The sequence below is a fragment of the Furipterus horrens genome, unplaced genomic scaffold (assembly GCF_987537825.1).
Source record: "Furipterus horrens unplaced genomic scaffold, mFurHor1.1.pri manual_scaffold_3, whole genome shotgun sequence".
In the NCBI taxonomy this organism is placed as follows: Eukaryota; Metazoa; Chordata; class Mammalia; order Chiroptera; family Furipteridae; genus Furipterus; species Furipterus horrens.
In genome coordinates this window covers 45,944,057-45,963,718 of record NW_028327173.1, presented here as the reverse complement: position 1 = coordinate 45,963,718, position 19,662 = coordinate 45,944,057, and the positions used below count along the sequence as shown (strand labels likewise).

General features: G+C 40.1%; 1 protein-coding gene across 1 annotated transcript in view; it reads right to left on the bottom strand.

Moving 5' to 3' along the window:
- ROR1 (ROR family WNT receptor 1) overlaps positions 1-19,662 on the bottom strand; it is a 167,989-nt gene that overhangs the window by 126,720 nt on the left and 21,607 nt on the right. Inside the window, exons 2-3 of the mRNA XM_090269562.1 lie at positions 7,012-7,299; positions 6,322-6,352 (exon numbers count right to left, since the gene is read on the bottom strand). Of these exons, the coding sequence (XP_090125688.1) occupies positions 6,322-6,352; positions 7,012-7,299 (319 nt within the window). The remainder of the gene's footprint in view (positions 1-6,321; positions 6,353-7,011; positions 7,300-19,662) is intronic.

The following is a 19,662-nucleotide window of genomic DNA, read 5'->3' as shown; positions in this document are numbered from 1 at the left end:
TGATATGATAGCCATAGAGTAAAAAACATATTTGTAAATCATGTACTGGGTAAGGGTACAGTATCCAAAGTATAAAAAGAACTCTTACAACTTAAGAGAAAAAGACAAGTAACATAATCAAAAAATGGGCAAGGAATTTGAACAAAAATTTCTCTGACGATATATAAATGGCTAACAAGTACATAAAAAGATTCTCAACATCATTCATCATTAGGAAAATGCAAATCAAAACCACAATAAAATACAACTTTACAACCACTAGGATGGTTACAATAATAAAACATAAATAGAAGGAAAATGTGTGCTGGAGAGAATGTAAAGAAATTAGAACCCGCATACATTCCTTGGAGAAATACACAAGTAAAATGGAGCAGTCCCTTTGGAAAACAGTTTAGCAGTTCCTGAAAAAGTTAAACAGAATTACCAAATGCCTCAGGAATTCCATGCCTAGGTATATGACTCCCCAAATTGAAAACACCTCCTCAAAAACACCTACCTGTACAGGGATGATCACTGCAACATTATTCAGAATAGGCAAAACATGGAAGGTACCCAAATATCCATCAACAGAAAAATGGACAATGTGGTATAGCCATACAATGAATATTACTCAGCCATTAAAAGGATTAAGTACCAATGCATGCTATAATGTAAATGAATCCCAAAATCATTATAATAATTAAAAATAGCTAGATACAAAAATAACAAATATTGTATGATTTTAGTTATATGACATATCTAGAATAGGCAAATCTGTAGACAGGAAGTAGACTAAAGGCTATCAGGGGCTGAGAAGAGTCTTTTTTTGAGATGATTAAAATGTTCTAAAATAAGTTATCAGCTGGAGGGCAGGTGAGGCGGGGAGGGATTGAGCAAAAAGGACTCATGGACATGAACAGCAGTGTGGTATAAAGGGACTAAATGGTAATGGAAACAAATACAATAAAGATAAAATTTAAAAAATAAGATAGTAATGCAACTCTGAATATACTAAAAAACATTGAGTTTTATACTTTAAATGGAGAATTTTGTGCTAAATGAACTACATCTCAGTAAAACTGCAGAAGAAGAAGAGGAAGAGGAGAAGGAAGGGCAGAAGAGGGAGGAAGAGGAGGAGAAGAAGGAAGAAAAAGGAGTAGGAGGAGAAAGAAAAAGAATTTGAATTCTTGCCCTGAGCCCACATACAAAAAGTACACAGAAAATTATTTACTAAGAGTAAAGAGTACACAAGGGACCCTCTGCCTCTTGGGACCTGGCACTCAGTGCTGGCACAGTATACGCAAAACTTTTAACACCCACTCCTGTGACTGGCGCTGTTCTGGCCCAGGGGGTCACTTCTCTACACCTCCTGCCCTACGTCCATGTAACGAGGCAACTGAGAAGATACACTGTGAAGGTCTGTGTACTGTGCCACTGCCAGTGAGGAGACAGATGCTATTTGGGGCGCAGGAAGAATAGCACTGGCAAAGGTACTTCAGCCAGAGAAAAAGGAAATTAATCAATTTTCAAATTCTTCTTCCTAGTTTGAATGCAACAGTCAAAAAAAAATCCTCACCTGAGGCTATGTTTATTAATTTTAGACAAAGAAGGGAGAGGTCGGGAGAGAAGGAGGGGGTGGGGGGGGAAGAGAGACAGAGAGAGAGAGAAATCAATGTGAGAGGGAAACATCGATTGGTTGCCTCCTGTACGCACCCTGACCAGGGATAGAACCTGCAACCTAGGTATGTGCCCTGACCTGGGATGAAACCCATAACCTTTTGGTGTACGGGGAATGCTCCAACCAACTGAGCTACCTGGCCAGAGCTGCAATAGATCCTTACATAGCAAACTATCATTCCCAATATTACCAAGCATCTATTTTCCTGTTTTTCTTTATACTGCAATCAGTGCTTTTTTAAGTTCTTAGAAATTAGAGTAATATTTGCAAGTTTCACATGGGTGGGGAAAATTTTGCAATATTAAGTGTTATGGATGGAATTGTGTCACCTCCAAATCCATATGCTGAAATCCTAATACCCCGTACCTCAGAATGTGATCTTACTTAGAAATAGGGTCTTTACAGAGGTAATCAAGTTAAAACGAGGTTATTGGGGTGAGTCCTAAGACAATATGATTGGTGTTTTCACAAAAAGAGGAAGTCCAAAGAAAGACACATAGGGAGAATGCATGTGAGTATCAAGGCAGAAATTGCAGTGATGTTTCTACAAGCCAAAGAATGTTGGCAAATCACCAGAAGAAAGTCTTCCTCACAGCCCTCAGAAGGCACCAACACTGCCTACATCTTGACCTTGCACTTCTAGCCTCCAGAACAGGGAGACAAATTTTTGTTTTAGCCCTTCAGCTTTGGGAGTTTATTACGGCAGCCCTAGAAAATTAATACATTAAAAAATTCATATTACTCTTAAACATGTACACATATAGGATAATGTGTAAAACATGATACTGATTTTATGATGAAATTATACTTTGTAATATATTCTGTAATACTGGTTATTTATCATATAGCCCCATTACTACATTTGAACATGATATGCAAAGTTCTTAGTTCATTTGCTAAAATTCTTAGCAAATTTAAGTAGTGCTTTAGGAATTTCATTGAGAATTATAGCTGCTACTCTCTCAGGGAAGCATAGATTCTCCAAATTAAAATTAGTTTTAAAAAGTAAGAATTACAGTGAGTCAAGAACGTTTGTCTCGTTTGGCATTGTTGTCCAAAAAATACACATTATGTAAAAATCTTGTGTGAAACAACATGGGTATTCATTTTGCTGAAATGAAGACCATAAAAATTTTAACAAAACTAATATTTAACAATCTATGAATTATATATAATATCTCTGGACTGTTAACAGAACACCAAGACATGCATAATAATAATTAAAGTAGTCATTTTTTATAGTTCCTGGCTTTCAGTCAGATAAAACCATAACTCTGAGTGTATTTTTTATTTTGTCATGATGAAAGTATATTTGTCAACGTGGGAGGATAGAACATATTTCATCTAACAGTTCGCTAGCTTGATTTATAACTCTTAAATATTTAGATGTGTGGTATGTAGGCCTCCACTTGTGCTTATGCCCCAGGCCCTGGAATTGTTAGAGGCAGGCCAGAACCCAGCAATGACAGAAGGAAATAAAGCCTGGAGCTATGAACAGAAGCCAAACTACTAATGTCTCAGACTGGCTCCTACTACAAACTAAAATGCCATCCTATAAGCTTCATGTGAAAACCTAATGCAGCCCCTAGAGGGAGTGACAAGTACCTCATATGCTTTGTCTTCCTGGGCCACAGTCCTAAGGGACAAGCCCTTCCCAGCTGGGGCTTGTAGAACCAGCCCTGTGGCCGCAGATGGCACTTAGCTCTCACCATGTTTCACACATGTAAATTTCACTGTTCCAGCATTAAGAGTTGTGCATGGACTTGCATTTGATCTCCTTGCCATGACTCTGCTGTGCCAGAGCAGTTTTATAACCTCTTCACTCCTATCTTGGAAGAAGTACTGTGCAGTTTGACATAAGACTTTTGGAGCAGTCCTAAATGTGATACTCTCCACGGCTATCATTCTGTTATGTTCTAATGTCCCACAGTAGTGAGGTTTGGCTGCTTGGTGGAGGCTCTGAGGACAGGGAAGGGAATGAGCATTCTATTTGGGAGTTAGTCTTAGGAGAGGAACTCTTAGAGACAGGGTTAAGTAGTGGCAGCTAAGAAAAAAAAAAGTGGGATACGTTGTTGGTTTCTGGGGGAAAGAGAAAGCAGGGCATCAACAGAAAATGCCACAACTAGGATGAAGATTAAACTTCCAGAAGCTTCTTGGGACTTACAATTTCTATTGCATATACTGTGGCTCCCTCTAAGCAAAAATGGCATATATACATTCCATTCTCTTGCTGAGTAACATGTTGGATAATTGGCATTAAGATAAAACAGAGGTGCCTAACATCAAAAGATATGTTTAGCTATGGTTGAACATCTTTTAAGAACTTCAATACCCTCTCTGTAGACATCAGCCCAAGAAAGTGGTAAACAGAAGTCAGCAACCCCTTATCTGCAATTTTGCTTTCCATGGTTTCAGTTTCACTCAAGTCAACCTTGATCCAAAAACATTAAGTGGAAAATTCCAGAAATAAATAGTGCATAAGTTGATTCCTCCTCATCCTGCCCAGCACTTGAATCATCCCTTTGTTCACTGTATCCATGCTTTCTATGCTATCTGCTCTTTAGTCAGTTAGTAGTCATCTCAGTTATCAGATCAATTATCCTGTTATCGCAGTGTTTGTGTTCAAGTAATCCTTATTTTACGCAATAATGGCCCCAGAGAGCAAGAGCAGTGAAGCTGACAATTTGGATATGCCAAAGAGAAGCTGTAAGGTGCATGTATGTTCAGGGAAAAACATCATATAAAGCAGTGGTTCTCAATCTTCCTAATGCCGTGACCCTTTAATACAGTTCCTCATGTTGTGGTGACCCCCCAACCATAAAATTATTTTTGCTGCTACTTCCTAACTGTAATTTTGCTACTGTTATGAATCGTAATGTAAGTATCTGATAGGCAGGATGTATTTTCCTTGTTACAAATTGAACATAATTAAAGCATAGTGATTAATCACAAAAACAGTATGTAATTGTATATGTGTTTTCCGATGGTCTTAGGTGACCCCTGTGAAAGGGTCGTTCGACCCCCAAAGGGGTCGCGACCCACAGGTTGAGAACCGTTGATATAAAGGGTTCAGTCCTATCTGTGGTTTCAGGCAATCTGTGGGGGTCTTGGAATGTGCCCTGCAAGGATAAGAGTGAACTACTGTACTATCTTTGTATAAAATTAAAAACCACATGAGACAGAATTGGTTCATCAGAAAGGTGGCAGGGAAAAAAAAAAAAACTTCAGAAACAAAGGACACAAGTGTTTTAAAACAATTTGATAACAAGAAAGGAACTTTCTGATGCAAATACAACAGGCAGAAAGTCAACAGCTCAGTGCTTAATGAGTAATAAAGGCAGATTAGTGAACCACATTAATCAACCCGGGATACAGATTACCAACCTCATTTGAAACACAGATTAACAGGAACAAATAAGGTACCAGGGTGGGAAGCATTTTTACAGCAAGTAACAAAAGTTGTAATCTTTGTTTAAATAAGGCTTCAAAAGGATTCCACGTATCAACCAATTGTGAAATTTAAAAAAGAGAGAGAGGGAGAGTAACTTCAAGAAATGCAAGGCAGAGTGACCAAACTTCTGACCTGTTTTAGATCAATCAACATTTTCTACCTGGGCAAGTAGGATGCAATTAGCACCTGGGTAATTTTAGAGATTTCTCTTACAGTCGCATTTAACCAGCTGATGAAATAGAACAGTGTGGCTGATGGCCAATGTTTATTTTTACCCACTACCTATTTTATTAATGAGATTATGGGCCACTAGGCCTCCAGACACACACAAATATATTAAAATATCCCACATTGTAATTAGTGGCACAGAGGGGATTAGAGCAAATAAAGTGGGTGTTATGTTTGCCACAGGTACAGTCTAAGTCAGATATTTTGATGTTCTCATGGCAGAGCCCAGTGAATTTTATTTCAGAAGTCTACAAAATATAAAATATATTTTCTTGCAGACCAAGAGTTTTAATAAATGGGTCTTGCTCACTAAAATAAAAATACACATAAAAAATGCCTCAAGTGGATACTCATGGAGCAAAAGAAGATAATCCCTTAGCTAGAAAAAAAAAAAAAAGACAAATGCATCAACAACAATGTTAGTGAAAGAAATTGGATCTTTAGACTCCATTTACAAGGGACTCAAAAGGAATCAAACTTTATGTAACTCTCAACCCAGTCACAGGGCTTTCTTCCTCTATGTGAGTCAGAAGTTCTGCCTCTGAGTTCTTAAAGGGAATAAAAATGAAGTGATCACCTAACTGTTGACCTATTCAATGACAAAAGCAACAGACAAGCTTGCAGAAATAGAACAGACCTCTTTAAGCGAAAGGCCAGAGTACCAGTTCTTAAGACAGCACTGTATCATTTTATTGATTTTACCACACTTATTATTGTAAATCATGCTAGATTCATTTTCAAATAGTAAATGTAAGAGATTTTTGCTTTGATCGTCTAGAATCAACATCACCACACTTGAGATGACTGCCAATGCTGGTCTCCTGTGAACCTCATATCAGGAAAAAGCAACGTGGAATGAGGGCAGGCAAAGTGGAGTGCAGTCTGGAAACACTGTGTTTTGGTCCAAACAGTGAACACTGCCTTTGCCCTAAAACTCTCTGGAGAAACACTCAGAAATGACAAGAAAGAAGAGTGAAGTACTTACGAGGATCCTGGGCTTGCGGTGGGAGGGGGGCCTGAAGGAATGAAAGAAAAACAAAGGCAACAGTCAGTCTGGATTATTGGATGGCGAGCATGGGTACAGTCAAACCACTACCCATTAAAGTTCTCGACCTCCCTGAGGTGTTATTTTTCTGGGATGTATTATTTTGCTCCAATTCTCCACCTACCACCGCTACAAAAAAGCATACCAGTGAGAACCTGTCTGTATCCCATAGTTCAGGGCCTGAAAAAAAATGCTAATTCAAGTGCTAAAAATGAGTCAGGAGAGTGGGTGTCCTCAAGGGATACAGGGAGTTTCCAATGGGAGGCTGAGTGATTGCACCTGGCCACTGATTGCAACAGCGTGGGGTCTTGGATGGCAGCAGGACAAAAATGGGGCATGTGTGCTGTCAATCTTTCCAGCTTTTCTCTCACTGGCATGGTGGTTTAGAGGAGGGGCTGGGGGATCACAGGTCTGGGCTCCACTCCTGCTCTTTTGGTTGCTTGGCTGGGCAACCCTGAGCATGGTAGGTAACTACTCGGCCTTGGTTTACTTAGTTGTAAAATGTGTACAGCTGTGCCAGCCTTAGGGTTGCTGGATATGTAGCACATTCTCAGTACGGGCTCCCCCCTTCTCTCCCCACCCCCATGGAAGCTGAGGGCCAAAGGCCATTCCCAGTAGGAGGCTGCTTACCAAACTTGACAAACAAAACTCCAGTGGTAGAAACCACCTTCTTGCCATTGGTTGCCACGCACTGGAAGTAGCCGGTGTCTGTGGTGTCCAGATTTCTAATCCGTAGCCGAGAGCCATAATTGGTTGCCCGAAAGGAGATCCTCCGGGGCTCCTGGACCACAGGCGCATCATTTTTGAACCAGCGGATGGTAGGAGGCGGATTCCCAGAGACTTTGCAGTGTAGTTCAGCCGTCTGCCCCAGGGATGTGGTGATGTTATTCATGGGTTCATCGAGGGTCAGGTAAGAATCTATGAGCACAGGGTGAAGGAGGCAGGTGAGACGTGTGGACAGCTGTAGAGCACTTCCAAGCACCCCAAATCTACTCTACGGCGCCCCAAGACCACAGAGAGACTGAACAGAAACACAATGGTGGAGACAGACAAGGCACAAAATTATTCATTCACCAAGACTCCCTGACTATCAAGCAATCATCCACAGAGCCTGCTGCTTGGAAGGAAATATGTTACTAACCATGGTATAAAACCCAGTTTTCAAATGACTGTATAATACCCATGAAGAAGTGTACTGTTCAGGGTAAGACAAAACGAGATGCTGTGTTTCAAGGTATTAAAAAAAAATACATGGTCCTTCTTACAGACTCAAGCAATACAATGAAGAAGAAAAAGAAGTAAAATTCACCTGATATCTACCCTCCCCCCCAAAACACCATTCTTAACATTCTGGCAAAGATCCTTCTAGCTTGTCCACTTTTGATAAGAAAGAAAGCATAGAAAACTAGAAAAGCAGAAGCAATATTATTTACAGTAAGTTACTTAATGCCATCCATAGGTTCTGCAACTTTAAGGGAAACAACATATAACTAAACCAATTTTCCCATAGCTAATTGATATAAACAAGACTTAAGTTCCTAACGCACCTTATCAACATCATAATGAAACCATGTTGAATGAAATGATGTTATTTGAGGACCTAGCCCAATGGCACGAAATCAGAAAAGATGTCAGAAATCTTCCTGCCAGTGATCATATAAGCCAGGTCGCTGACCCACTGGGGATTGAACCTGCAGCCTAGGTATGTGGCCTGACAAGGAATCAAACCCACAGCCTTTTGGTGTATGGCATGACCCTCCAACCAAATGAGCCACCAGCAAGGGCTAGGCATTCAATTTTTGAGAAATGATTTACAGTCCAGGAAATGTACCGCTCTTAAGTTATCCGGTTCCATGAGTACTGATAGATGCATATACTCAGGTAACCAATGCACCTGTTAAGATATAGAACATCATCAACATAACAGAAGATAGCCCCAAGATGCTCTGCAATCAATCCCTGCCCCCACCCACTCTCCTGCCCCCATTCGAGGCAACAACAGCTCTGATTTCTATTATCAAAGACTAATTTTGCCTGTTCTAGAACTTCAAATAAATGAAATCATATTGCATGTACATTTTGCATTGGCTTCTTTTGAGACTTATCACATTACATGTTTTAATAATAAGGTAAATTTTATTTAAACTTATTCTTCAGTAATTAATATTTTAAACATCATCTGATATTAATTGCTGAAAAAATAACTTATTTTTTAAAATTAAGTTTAGTGTTTTTTTTTTAATTGGTCCATTATTCATGTACATAGAGCCTCCTTTGTCTTCATTTTCCTGACCAACCATCCTTGGGTAGATACCCCCCTTCTATACCTTCCTGTTGTCCTCCATCCCTTTCCCACCCCCAACCTAGGATGGCTTTTTAAGTGGTTGTCTTCTCTGCAAGACTATAATCTAGAAAGTTTTGGTCACCACTGCACCTTTACCTACTGTCTAGCAGCATTGTCCAATCAAACATTCTATAATGATGGTCCCGGGATGAGCCACTGAGCACATAGAATATGACTGCAGTGGCCAGCAACTGAATTGTAAGCTTCAATAGACATGCGTGGCAAGCAGCTACTGCACTGGACAGCACGGGCAAAGCATAGCAAATCTGGTGAATTTGATGTAATTTGTTTTGAAATGTAACCTATTTTTTGAAAGAGCTAAATGGCTAACTTTAACCACCTAAATATCCATGAAATGCTTTCACAAATGCCAAAAATAAGTGATTCATTAATTGCTTTAATTTTCCTTGAAAAATATTGGGGAGAGATGCTATCTAAATCTGGGCAGCCCCAAAGGAGCGTACGACAAGTGTGCATGCACTTCTCAGGTGTGTGTGGTAGGAAACAGATTACGCATGGCCATCACCCATGTGTTACTGTGACACTTCTCATCTCACAGAAGTCAAGGAATGATCATACTTCACAATACAATCATAAGCCCATAAATTATTTGACCACTGCCTTGCTTCTTTACATTTATATTCTGATCTCTGCCTTTGGACGTTTCTATAGCCTACATAAGTATATGTAGTCAATCCATGAATGCATTTGCTCATAGATTATAAGCACATGTGCTCCTAAGAGGTTTCAGGTGTTCCTAGAGAATAAAGAGAGTAATTAACAAGTGGCTTTATGGAGCTGTTTTTATGACTTTCAAGTCTCTTCTTATATCTAGCAAATGGTTAACTATGCACCCTTGGTAGGAAAGAAAGAAAAAATAGCAATCATATAGTAATGCTAATATAAGCATAGTGGTTAATAATCTATTAGGCGGGTTCCGGAATTTGATTGACTGGGTTTGAATCCAGATCTACCTCAACCTATCTGTGTGACCTTGAGCAAGTTACTTAAACTCTGGGTACCTCAGTTTAATCAAATCCTGACAAAATCATGGAGCAACAGAAACTCTCGCTCATTCCTGGTGCGAATGCAAAATGGTATAGTCACTTTGAAAAAACAGTTTGACAATTTCTTCCAAAATTGAACATACTCATACCATTTGATCCAGCAATCTTTCCCCTTGGCATTTACCCAAAGGAGTGGAAAACTATGTTCACGCAAAACCCTGCACACAGATGTTCGTAGCTCTATTCACTTAACTGCCAAAACTTGGATGCAGCCAAGAAGCCCCTCAGTAGGTGAAAGGACAAGCTGTAGTACATCCACGCAAATAGAATATTATTTAGCATTAAAAGGAAATGAGTTATTAAGCCATGGAAAGACATGAAGGAAACTTAAATGCATATCCCTAAGTGAAAGAAGCCAATGTGAAAAGACTACATACTCTATTATTTTAACTATATGACACTCTGAAAAAGGCAACACAAGAGTGAACAGTAGTGGAAACTAAGGTATCTGGGTGATTATGATGTGTCAATGTAGATCCATCAATTTTAACAGATTCCATTTGGGTGGAGGACATTGATAATGGAGGAAGCTCTTTATGTGTGGGAGCAAGGAGTTTATAAAAAATCTCTGTATCTTGCTCTCAATTTTGCTGTGAACCTAAAACTATTCAAAAAAGGTATTTTTAAAAAATTATTTTGACTCCAGATTCCATGTTCTATGACAGAAGTTCTCAAACTTTTTAGTTTTAGGGTCCCTATATACTCTTTAAAAGATTGAGTCCTTCAAAGAGATCATTTAAAAATATTTGTTTATTAATGCATTGAATAGTTAAAAATAAACTCATTACTTGTTAACATAAATACATTTTAATGAAAAATACAAATAGCAAGAAGAGTGACATTGTTTTATATTGTCCTAAATCTGTTATTTGGCCTAAAAGCAGACAGCTGGAGTCTCTTCTTTCTGCATTCAATCTGTTGAGATATGTCATTTGATTGAAATATATAAAAGAATTCTGGCCCCACACAGTTGGAACTGGGGAGGGGTATTTGAATAGCCTTTCAGATAATTAAGGATATTATTCTTTGATACTACAACAAAATTCGACAAGTGATAGTTTTTAAAGGTTAGTTGCTATGTGAAATCTCAAGGCATATCAAAGAACTTTTCATAATCTGTTACATTTAAATGAATTGGTTTATCCTGCCCTTTAAAGATCTTTTACCCACATATGATTTTGCAGTGCCCATTTACTAAACATTGGCTCAATGAGTTATGTGCAGCTTCCAAGTGTAGACACATCTGGTTATGTAATATTAAAAAATCAAATTCAGTAATATCACCACCAAGCTCATCAGTAAAAATTGGGAAGCTATCAAGCTCATGGTAATGGCCAAATATTTCCCCAAATTTTAGTTTTTTCTTAGAAGCTTAAATTTTATTATAGGCAATTAATATCATTTCCTGTTTACTTAATATGGCAGGCTCATTTTGTTCATTTCAAAAATATTCCAGAATAACTAACCATAGTTTGACTGTCAGTCATTCTTTCAAGTAGAAAGGTGTCTAGTTCAGCTCACAACTCAAATGTTTTTCTTTTTGACAACCATAGTACTTCAACAGTTAGCAGCGGTGCTTATTTATACTTTCCATCTCAATATAGGACATATTAAAAACACGTCAAGGTTTAACTAAGTTAGTAACTTTTACTACATCATTAAAGACAGTCTTACATGCAAATTGGCTTAAAAAACTGCAAGTGCATGGTGGTGGAGAATATGAGTTCTAGCACAATTTGTTAGTTTTTAACGCAATATTGATTTGCACTAAGCCCCCAGCAGTTTTACCTACCATTGCTTTTGCACAACAGGATGGGCAAACTGTGATTCAGGGGACTTGAAGGCATATGCCAGACCCATCCCTGCTAACAGAAGGCAAAGCCAGGATCTGGACTCCAAACTCAGTGCTCTTTCCATCATCCTGTTGTGTAATAGGTTCAATTTCAAATCCACTTGTTTATGACCTAAGTGAAGTTGTCTTCATCCAACGTGTTTATGACAAAGAAAAAAGTAGCTTTGATGTAAGTATGAAGTAAGCTGTGTCAGTATATCATCATTCCACATTGCTTTGATATAAGAATGAAGTAAGTCATACCAGGATGTCATCATTCTACATCTGTTGTCCTTGATAAGCAATCAGCAGCGAAGCAGTGGAAGGGCCCTCCGGGGGTGTACGGATGAGAACATGTGGAGAAGCAACTATGGCAAGAGGACATTCAGACTATAAATACTGAGAGTTTGTGAGGACTACTTGAGAGTTTCAGTTTGGGCGAAACCTAAAAGCTCTCTGCAGACACTTGGGGCATTGGCTCCTGTCTTGGCAAGGCACTACATGCAGACAGTGGTGATAAACCCTGCAAAGGCTGGGGGAAAGGGATCAGACGCCTACCAACACGGGTGTCTTTGTTCCCTAGCAACGTGCTCTAGCAACAGGGACTTTTACTATTGCGCTGGCAAGGGGGGAAATCTGCTCTTTGGCTGGTTGCCTCTTCTGCCCAATGCCATCTCCTATAAAAATGTGCACCTCCTATTAAATTTGGAGTTTATTCCTTTCTCTCCCTTTGCCTAGAACAATAGTATAATTCGTCTGTACTTGTTTGGAGTATGTTATTTATTTTGCTCATTAACGATATTATCCCGTATGCTATTGGCTTGTAAAATTATTATAATTCTCACAGTGAACCTGTGCTAAATAAATGGCAAGCAAAGGCAACTCATTCTGAGCATAACTTTTGCTGCCTCCCACAAAACAAAAACAAAGCACCTTCTCCACCCCTCTGGGTCCTGGTCTAGTGTGAGGCTCTCAGAATTAAACATCAGAAGCCAGAGAGAGGAGTGCATGGCCTGTTTTCTATTTCGAGTAAGCAGCTTGAGATTGGGGAGTAATCCTAAGTGATTGTGGTAGATATGGGCAAAATTTTGGAACTCAAAAAATTATTTGATATTTTTATAATGTAGGAAAATGCAGTAACAGCATTCTTTTAATGCCACCATCTTCTCCATTTCCTACAGAAAGTGATGATCACAGCTAACATTTTTTGAGCATGTATGAGGTGCCAGGCACCATTCTAAGCACCCTGTACACATTAACTTATTTAATCTTAAAAACAACCCTATGAGTTAGACACTATCATTAATACCCTTTTCGAGATAAGGAAATGAGACACAGAGAGGTTAAGTAATTGCCTAAAGCCATGCAGCTGGAAAGCCGTAGAGCCAGGACCCAGACCCAAGCAAGCCCTTGGACACAAAGGACCATACTGTTAGCCGATGCACCATAACCAAGAAACCCAGACTGTAGTCTTTCATTGCCCCCCACCACCTCTAACCAGGACTACAGAATATTCTTGCTCTTTTTATGAGTCCTTCCAGCACGTGACAGTACACACTGGTACTGAGAACAACTAAATCACTACTAGTTACATATGACGTAACTGGAAGTCATCATCAAGAATGAGCTTTTTCAATACAGCACAGGCAGCGTTTATACTGACGCTTAATCAACCTAAAAAGTGAACTGCAAGAAAAAAGAAGTTTATGAGCTCTCTGGGAATTGAGACTCTATTTCCTTCTCTTTTTCCTTTTTGTATTTCCCTCAGCACTCCATGTGTTATTGTGAACTTCATAGGCATTTAATAAATGCTGGTTGATTAAGTAAATGGAAGGCTCAAGTGTATTTTGGGCAAATGAGCTTCGGTGACACCCCATTTATTACTTACCCATTTGACAAGATGTCACATCCACAAATCCCTCCCAACATTTATTACTTAATTTTCAAAGTGCCCTCCTACTCTCCTCAGGGAGAAAGGCGGGGCCAAGAGTTATAGTCCCATTTTGACAGGTGAGAGAAACTGAAATATAAAGAGTTTAACAGTCCTTTGCCATGGTAACCCAACCAGGCAGCCAGGGAGCCAGTCACAATTAGGCTCAGGGCCTGGGTCTCGGTATCAAAGAGGAACATGCCAAAATCCTAGTCTCCTGCAGGACTGATCCTTTTCAGAAGAGGGAGGAGGTTCCTGACATGAAATAAAATGCTTAGCTAAACATAAAGGAAGGCTGCCAAACACAGTTAGGTCATCACATTTGACTCTGAGAGAACATTCTGTTCACGCTATCAACCTGCATTCACTTTCAGCACACTTCACCATAAATACTTCTGACTCACTATCTCGGGAAATATTTTTTATCTTAATAAACTCAATGCAAAACGTAATCTAAATCGGCTTGCGCATTCTTGAATCTGAGCCACAAGCTGCATTTAATAAAAATCAGTGGAAATAGCAGGGGACTTCTGAATAACCACAGTTCGTTATCTGACGTGGGGCTGCTGGGAAGTTCCAAACACATGGGGAGCAGGTCAGTAAGCTGAAGGTATGGAGAGAGCCTTAGGCCATTGGATGACCCCACTTACTGGACCTTAGTTCCCACAGGGCACACTGTTCGTGACAGTGGATGCAATATGGTCACTAAGAACATAGTTCTGGAGTTGAACTGCTTGGCTTCATATCTGAGAACCATCACTAACTTGCTGTTATTTAACATCTCCAAGTCTCAGTTTCCACAACTGCAAAATGGGGCTAATCACTGTAAGTACCCAGTAGCGTTGTTGCGGAGGTTAAATAAGATAGTCCATCTCTGGAACTTCAAAAGCATTCACTACAGGGAGCTGTAATAAACTAGACCAAGAGAGTCTCAACCCTCACTGGATATCACTATCACCTGGGGAATAAAAAACAAAACAAAACATTGATATGGGGTCTTGACCCTACAGATTCTAATTTAATTCATCCTGGGTGTGGTCCAGGTACAAACATTTTTTTAAACATGGTCTTCAAATGATTCTCCTGAGCAGTCAACAGAAGAACACTTGGCTACAGTCATCATAGCTAGCATTTCCTGACTCCCGATTCTTGACTGGCTTCCTGTTGAGCCCAGCTTTTACTGCTCAAAAATCTCTAGGAGGATTCTCCACTATAATCCCCATCATTCAGAAGAAAAAGCCAAGACTGAGACGTTAAGCATGTTGCTAAGGTCATATTAGCGATAAAGAGTTGGAACCACATCTCCAACCCAAACTTCTGCCTTAAACTCCCCAGTTTCAAACCTATATCCCTAATCAGGTAGAGAGCTGGCTCACTAAAGATAAACATTTTCTATCTGGAGAGAGCTGCTGTAGTCCACGGGCATCGTATAAACGTCAAAGGAAAAGAAGTGCTGTGCTGGGCTGGGTCCTGGCCTAACACTCGCATTTTCTTGAGAGCTCAGATACTAATGAGACAAGCTGAGCTCGGGCTGATGACCTCTGAGTAACAAGAGTGAGTTTAAAGAGTGTCCACGGGACCAAAGACAACAAATAGTCAATAAGGCAGCTCCTTCTGGGGGAGGAAACGCACATACATCAGCCAATGTGTGTGCAAATGTGCACTTAGAGCAAACCCCCCCCCCTGTAAATCTGGACTAATGGGCAAAGAGAGCTGCCTTTATAAGTCTTTCCTTAGGAAGCGCAGTAAGTACACACAGCAACTCAAAGGAGTTTAAGAAAACTTCGCTACCTAGAATCTTGTTTTTTTTTTAATTTTTTTTTTAATTTTATTTTTTGGTTATTCAATTACAGTTGTCCCATTTTTCCCCCATTGCTCCCTCCTCCCAGCCCATCCTTTCTCCCAGGCAAAGAAAGCAAAATACCATATGATATCACCTAATACAGGAAACTAAAGAGCAACACAAACAAACGAACTAAATAGGCAAAGACTAGAATAGTAATCAGTAGGGGGGAGGGGGGAGGGAGAGAAGGGGGATAAGTAAGGGAAGGGTCTAGTCAAGGAACGTGTATGAATGAATCTTGTTTTAATGTATAGGTCATTTTCACAGTAGGCCAATTCTATGTAAATGGCCTCTTACAAGCTCAGAGAAACTACTTTTTCCTCTTAAGTAGTTAAGACCCACAGAGAATGAGAGTGGCTGACCTCCAACACTTAGATTGCTTTAAGTCCTACCTATAATTAATAAAGTAATAAAGGTAGGAGAAGAGGGAACAAAGATGTTGAACACTGATTCCATCAGTCACTTTACATATATTACTGCATTTTATCCTTTCAAGGAACTCTGTGATGTATGTAGGTATTTCTAACCCCATCTTCCCCGTCTTAAGGATAACACCCAAACTTATAGAAGTTTTAGCATAGCTAGGCTCATCATGGCTGGGATCAGAACCCAGTTCTCTCTGACACTCACTCCCAACTTGTCCCTTCTCAACCTACTATTTTATACCCTGCTGTTATTAAGAACTTCTTCCACTACCAACTCACCTGAATCTACCCAGATGATCTTTATCAGCCCTTAGTCTTACTCACGAGCAGGTTATTTATTATATTTGGATCACCGGCAATTGCCAACAAGATTACTCAGGGACTTTTTTTCTAGTTATAAACTCCTGTGGACTCCTATGGTTTATTTAAGTATCCAACTTATTTTAATACTTTTCCAACCATTTTTATTATTTAGAGATATGATTTTGTTACTTCATGTTCATAAAGTGTGCATGGTTCATTTAAATTCAGTAATACTAAGAATACAGCAGCCCCCTCTTATCCATGGTTTTTCTTTCTACAGTTTCTATTATTCACAGTCAATTGTGGTCTGAAAAAAATTAAATGAAAAATTACAGAAATAAACAAATCATAAATTTTAAATTGTGCACCATTCTGAATAGCATGACGAAATGTCATGCCATCCCTCTCTGTCCCACCCAGTGTACCCATGATGTACATGCTAACCCACCCTGTGAATCACTTAGTCGCCCTCTTGGTTATCAGATAGACTATTGCAGTATTGCAGGGCTCATGCTCAAGTAACCCTTATTTTCCTTTATAGTGGTCCAAAGCACAAGAGTAGTGATGCTGGCCATTTGTACATGTTAAAGAAAAACCATAACATGCTTCCTTTAAATGAAAAGGTATGAAGGTGCAGGAAAAAGCATAGTATATATAGGGTCCAGTACTATCTTCAGTTTCAGGCATCCACGTATTGGAACATATCCTCTATGGATAAGGGGGAAGGGGGATTACTGTATTTAGAAATTATGAGCAGAAACACGTCCATAAGAATAAAAACTTGATTTTGACATAAACAAACTCTTGCAAATGAAATTCAAAAGGATACATATTGGCTTGAAAATTGGTCCCTGCATCTTAGAGAAATGTTTCCAATCTTGTTCTTGACTCCCTTGATCTTCCCATCCTAACTTTATAATGATAATTTTTTTTCACTAACTCCCCATCTTCAGCTGAATGCTAGGATTATAAGTAAATCCATTGACCTATGAATTCTTCACATAGAAGGTATATCTACATTCAAAGGAGTCATTTACCAGCCCTGAAAAATCAAATAATATCAGCAAAACTACCAGCCAGTACTTTGGTTCACTATAACTTAGCAAAGGTCTAACTTAAAAACAACAGAAAAGTAAAGCTTTGGATTCTTGGGCTCAGGGCCTGCATGCCACACCGCAACCTGAAAACTGCATTCGCCCCCTTTATGGTTGAGTTATAAACCTTTGTAAAATGCTAACAGACTTTAACTATAGCAGGACAGGATGAGTGGGTTCACATGATGAACTTTCAAATGACTGGAGATAATATCTAGAAGGCCAAGCCTGAGATACATTTCTGGTTTGGGCTGTGGGCCAATGCAAACAGAACACATCATAAGTCATCACTGCGATTTCAGTACTGTGGATAGGAGATGCCTCAATATCAGCATAATGCGTGATTCTCACCAGGAAAGCTGTGGATGCTTCTGCCTCATGCAAACCTAACCATTGTACTTTCAGCCCTGCTAGGGAGTCCTCGAGAGGAAGAACCAAGCTACATTTGGGACCTTCAAAGAAGAAGTCACTGTATTTTCACTACCCTGGCCTGACACTGTGAGGCAGCGCTTTGTCCAGTCATAATAAATTCTCAACGGTCTGATGGCTTCTAAGTGGCTTTCAAAATAAAAGTGTCATTCTGGCCATGGAGTGTCTATTCCTATAGGAACCACACAGTTATACCATCTCAGTTTTCTACAGTCGCATCTTGATTGAACAGGAACCAAATCCCTTTGTGTGTCAATCAGCAGTCCAACTCAATTCCACCAAGACCAATATTCCAGTTCCAGATTTTCTCGGAATATAAACTTCAGGGAACATAAAACAGCACACAAACCATTCTTTCCTCTCACCTCCATTATTATGCAAGATTTGCATTTCAAAATTTGAAGGAACCTGCTGCATGGGCCAAACCTCAGATCTCCTTTTAGCAGGGCAGCGCATGGGAAAGGCCCTTGTCATTTGAATCTTCTCTGCTATGAATGGGGTGGTTTGTCTTCAAATTTTGAACCAAATTCCCCCCAAATTAGACATTATCTGCTTTACCGCTTTTTCAAGAAAACAGAAAAGTATGAAGCAACCAGAAGATGAAAACTGAAGTGGATAACTATTTTCTTTGTGGCAAGAGGCAACAATCAAACACTCAAGACCATAAACAATGGGGATCTGATGATGCCTTTTTCATTATTATAGCACCTTACACCTAGCACAGGTTTGCCGTGGATAGATGCATAAAATGTTTAATGAATACAAGAACAAATGGACTCACGAGCATGAGCTCAAAGATCGCTCATGCTGGCCATGGAATCAAACATGTAAAGGAACAAAGTGTGAACGGAGTGTATTCAGGTTGACAGAGGACCTGAGATGAGGTAAACGCAATCTACTCCTGAGCCTGGGGTATCAGAGAAACACTTCCGAAGGAGATGACACTTAGCAATCGGTGGGATCTTTGAAAAGGAGGAGATGCAGTCTCTATCCCTCAGGAGCCCCACAAGATCTTGAAGAAAAGAAGAGACATTGCAGAATCTAATTTGAAAGTACAAGCCAGGGTGAGAGTAAAAGCTAAGTGTGCGGTCAAGAGGTTGAGTGTTGAAGGCGCTGGGGAGAGGGATCAAATGCGCAGGCCAGGGTTACTGGGTGGCGCTGGCAAAGAGAGGCTGGGCGGTCCTCTGCCTTTTATCAGGCAGAGTGGGCAAGACCCAGAGCAGAATGGGGAGGGAGAGAAACCCCAGACTTCCTGTCCTGTTGCTGGAATGCACAGGCATTTGGGGGGAGGGAAGGAATAGAGAGGAGTGGGAAACCAGAAAAATAAGAAAATACACAGTACAGGCACTGGGAAGGTACCTGTTGCATCTCTCCTGGACCTCACAGAACACTGATGGGAAAAAAAAAAAAAAAAAAAAACCTGATAAAAATAATCAGAACAAGGGAAAATGTGGGGGGGGGGGTGCTGTTTTCTGCTCAGAAGGGGGTGAGCATTGTCCAGCTGCAGAAACTAGGGAAGGTGTGAGAGAGGAGGGGTCCTGCTTGAGCTGGGCCGTGGTGGAGAGCAGAGGCTGACAGCCGGGTTCTAACATCAGAGAGAGCAAGACTGAGAGGGGGAGGAAGGCCAGGGGAGCGGAAATGGGTAGAGAGCAGGAGCCATGCAGTTGATAGAGAAAATGGGGAAAGATGCCACTTTGATGAACCTCCTAACATGTCCCATGTGCATCTGCCAACCACAAGAAGTTCCCGCAGCTTCTTCGATTCACTGTGTTCCTCAGTGGGGACATGACTGACACTGGAGGCAATAAAGCTCTTCATCCTGCAGGATTGCCCTGAACATGGTCAAGTGTTTCACACCCTAGCCCCCTGCCTAATAAATGTCAACTGTGTCCCCTAATCAATGTGACAACGAGAAACAGCACCACACACATCCAACCACATTGAGGAGCCCTCAGGCACCTTTTCGTTGTGGTCTTAATAACCACCATGTTAGCATAATACAGCATTCCCTCACT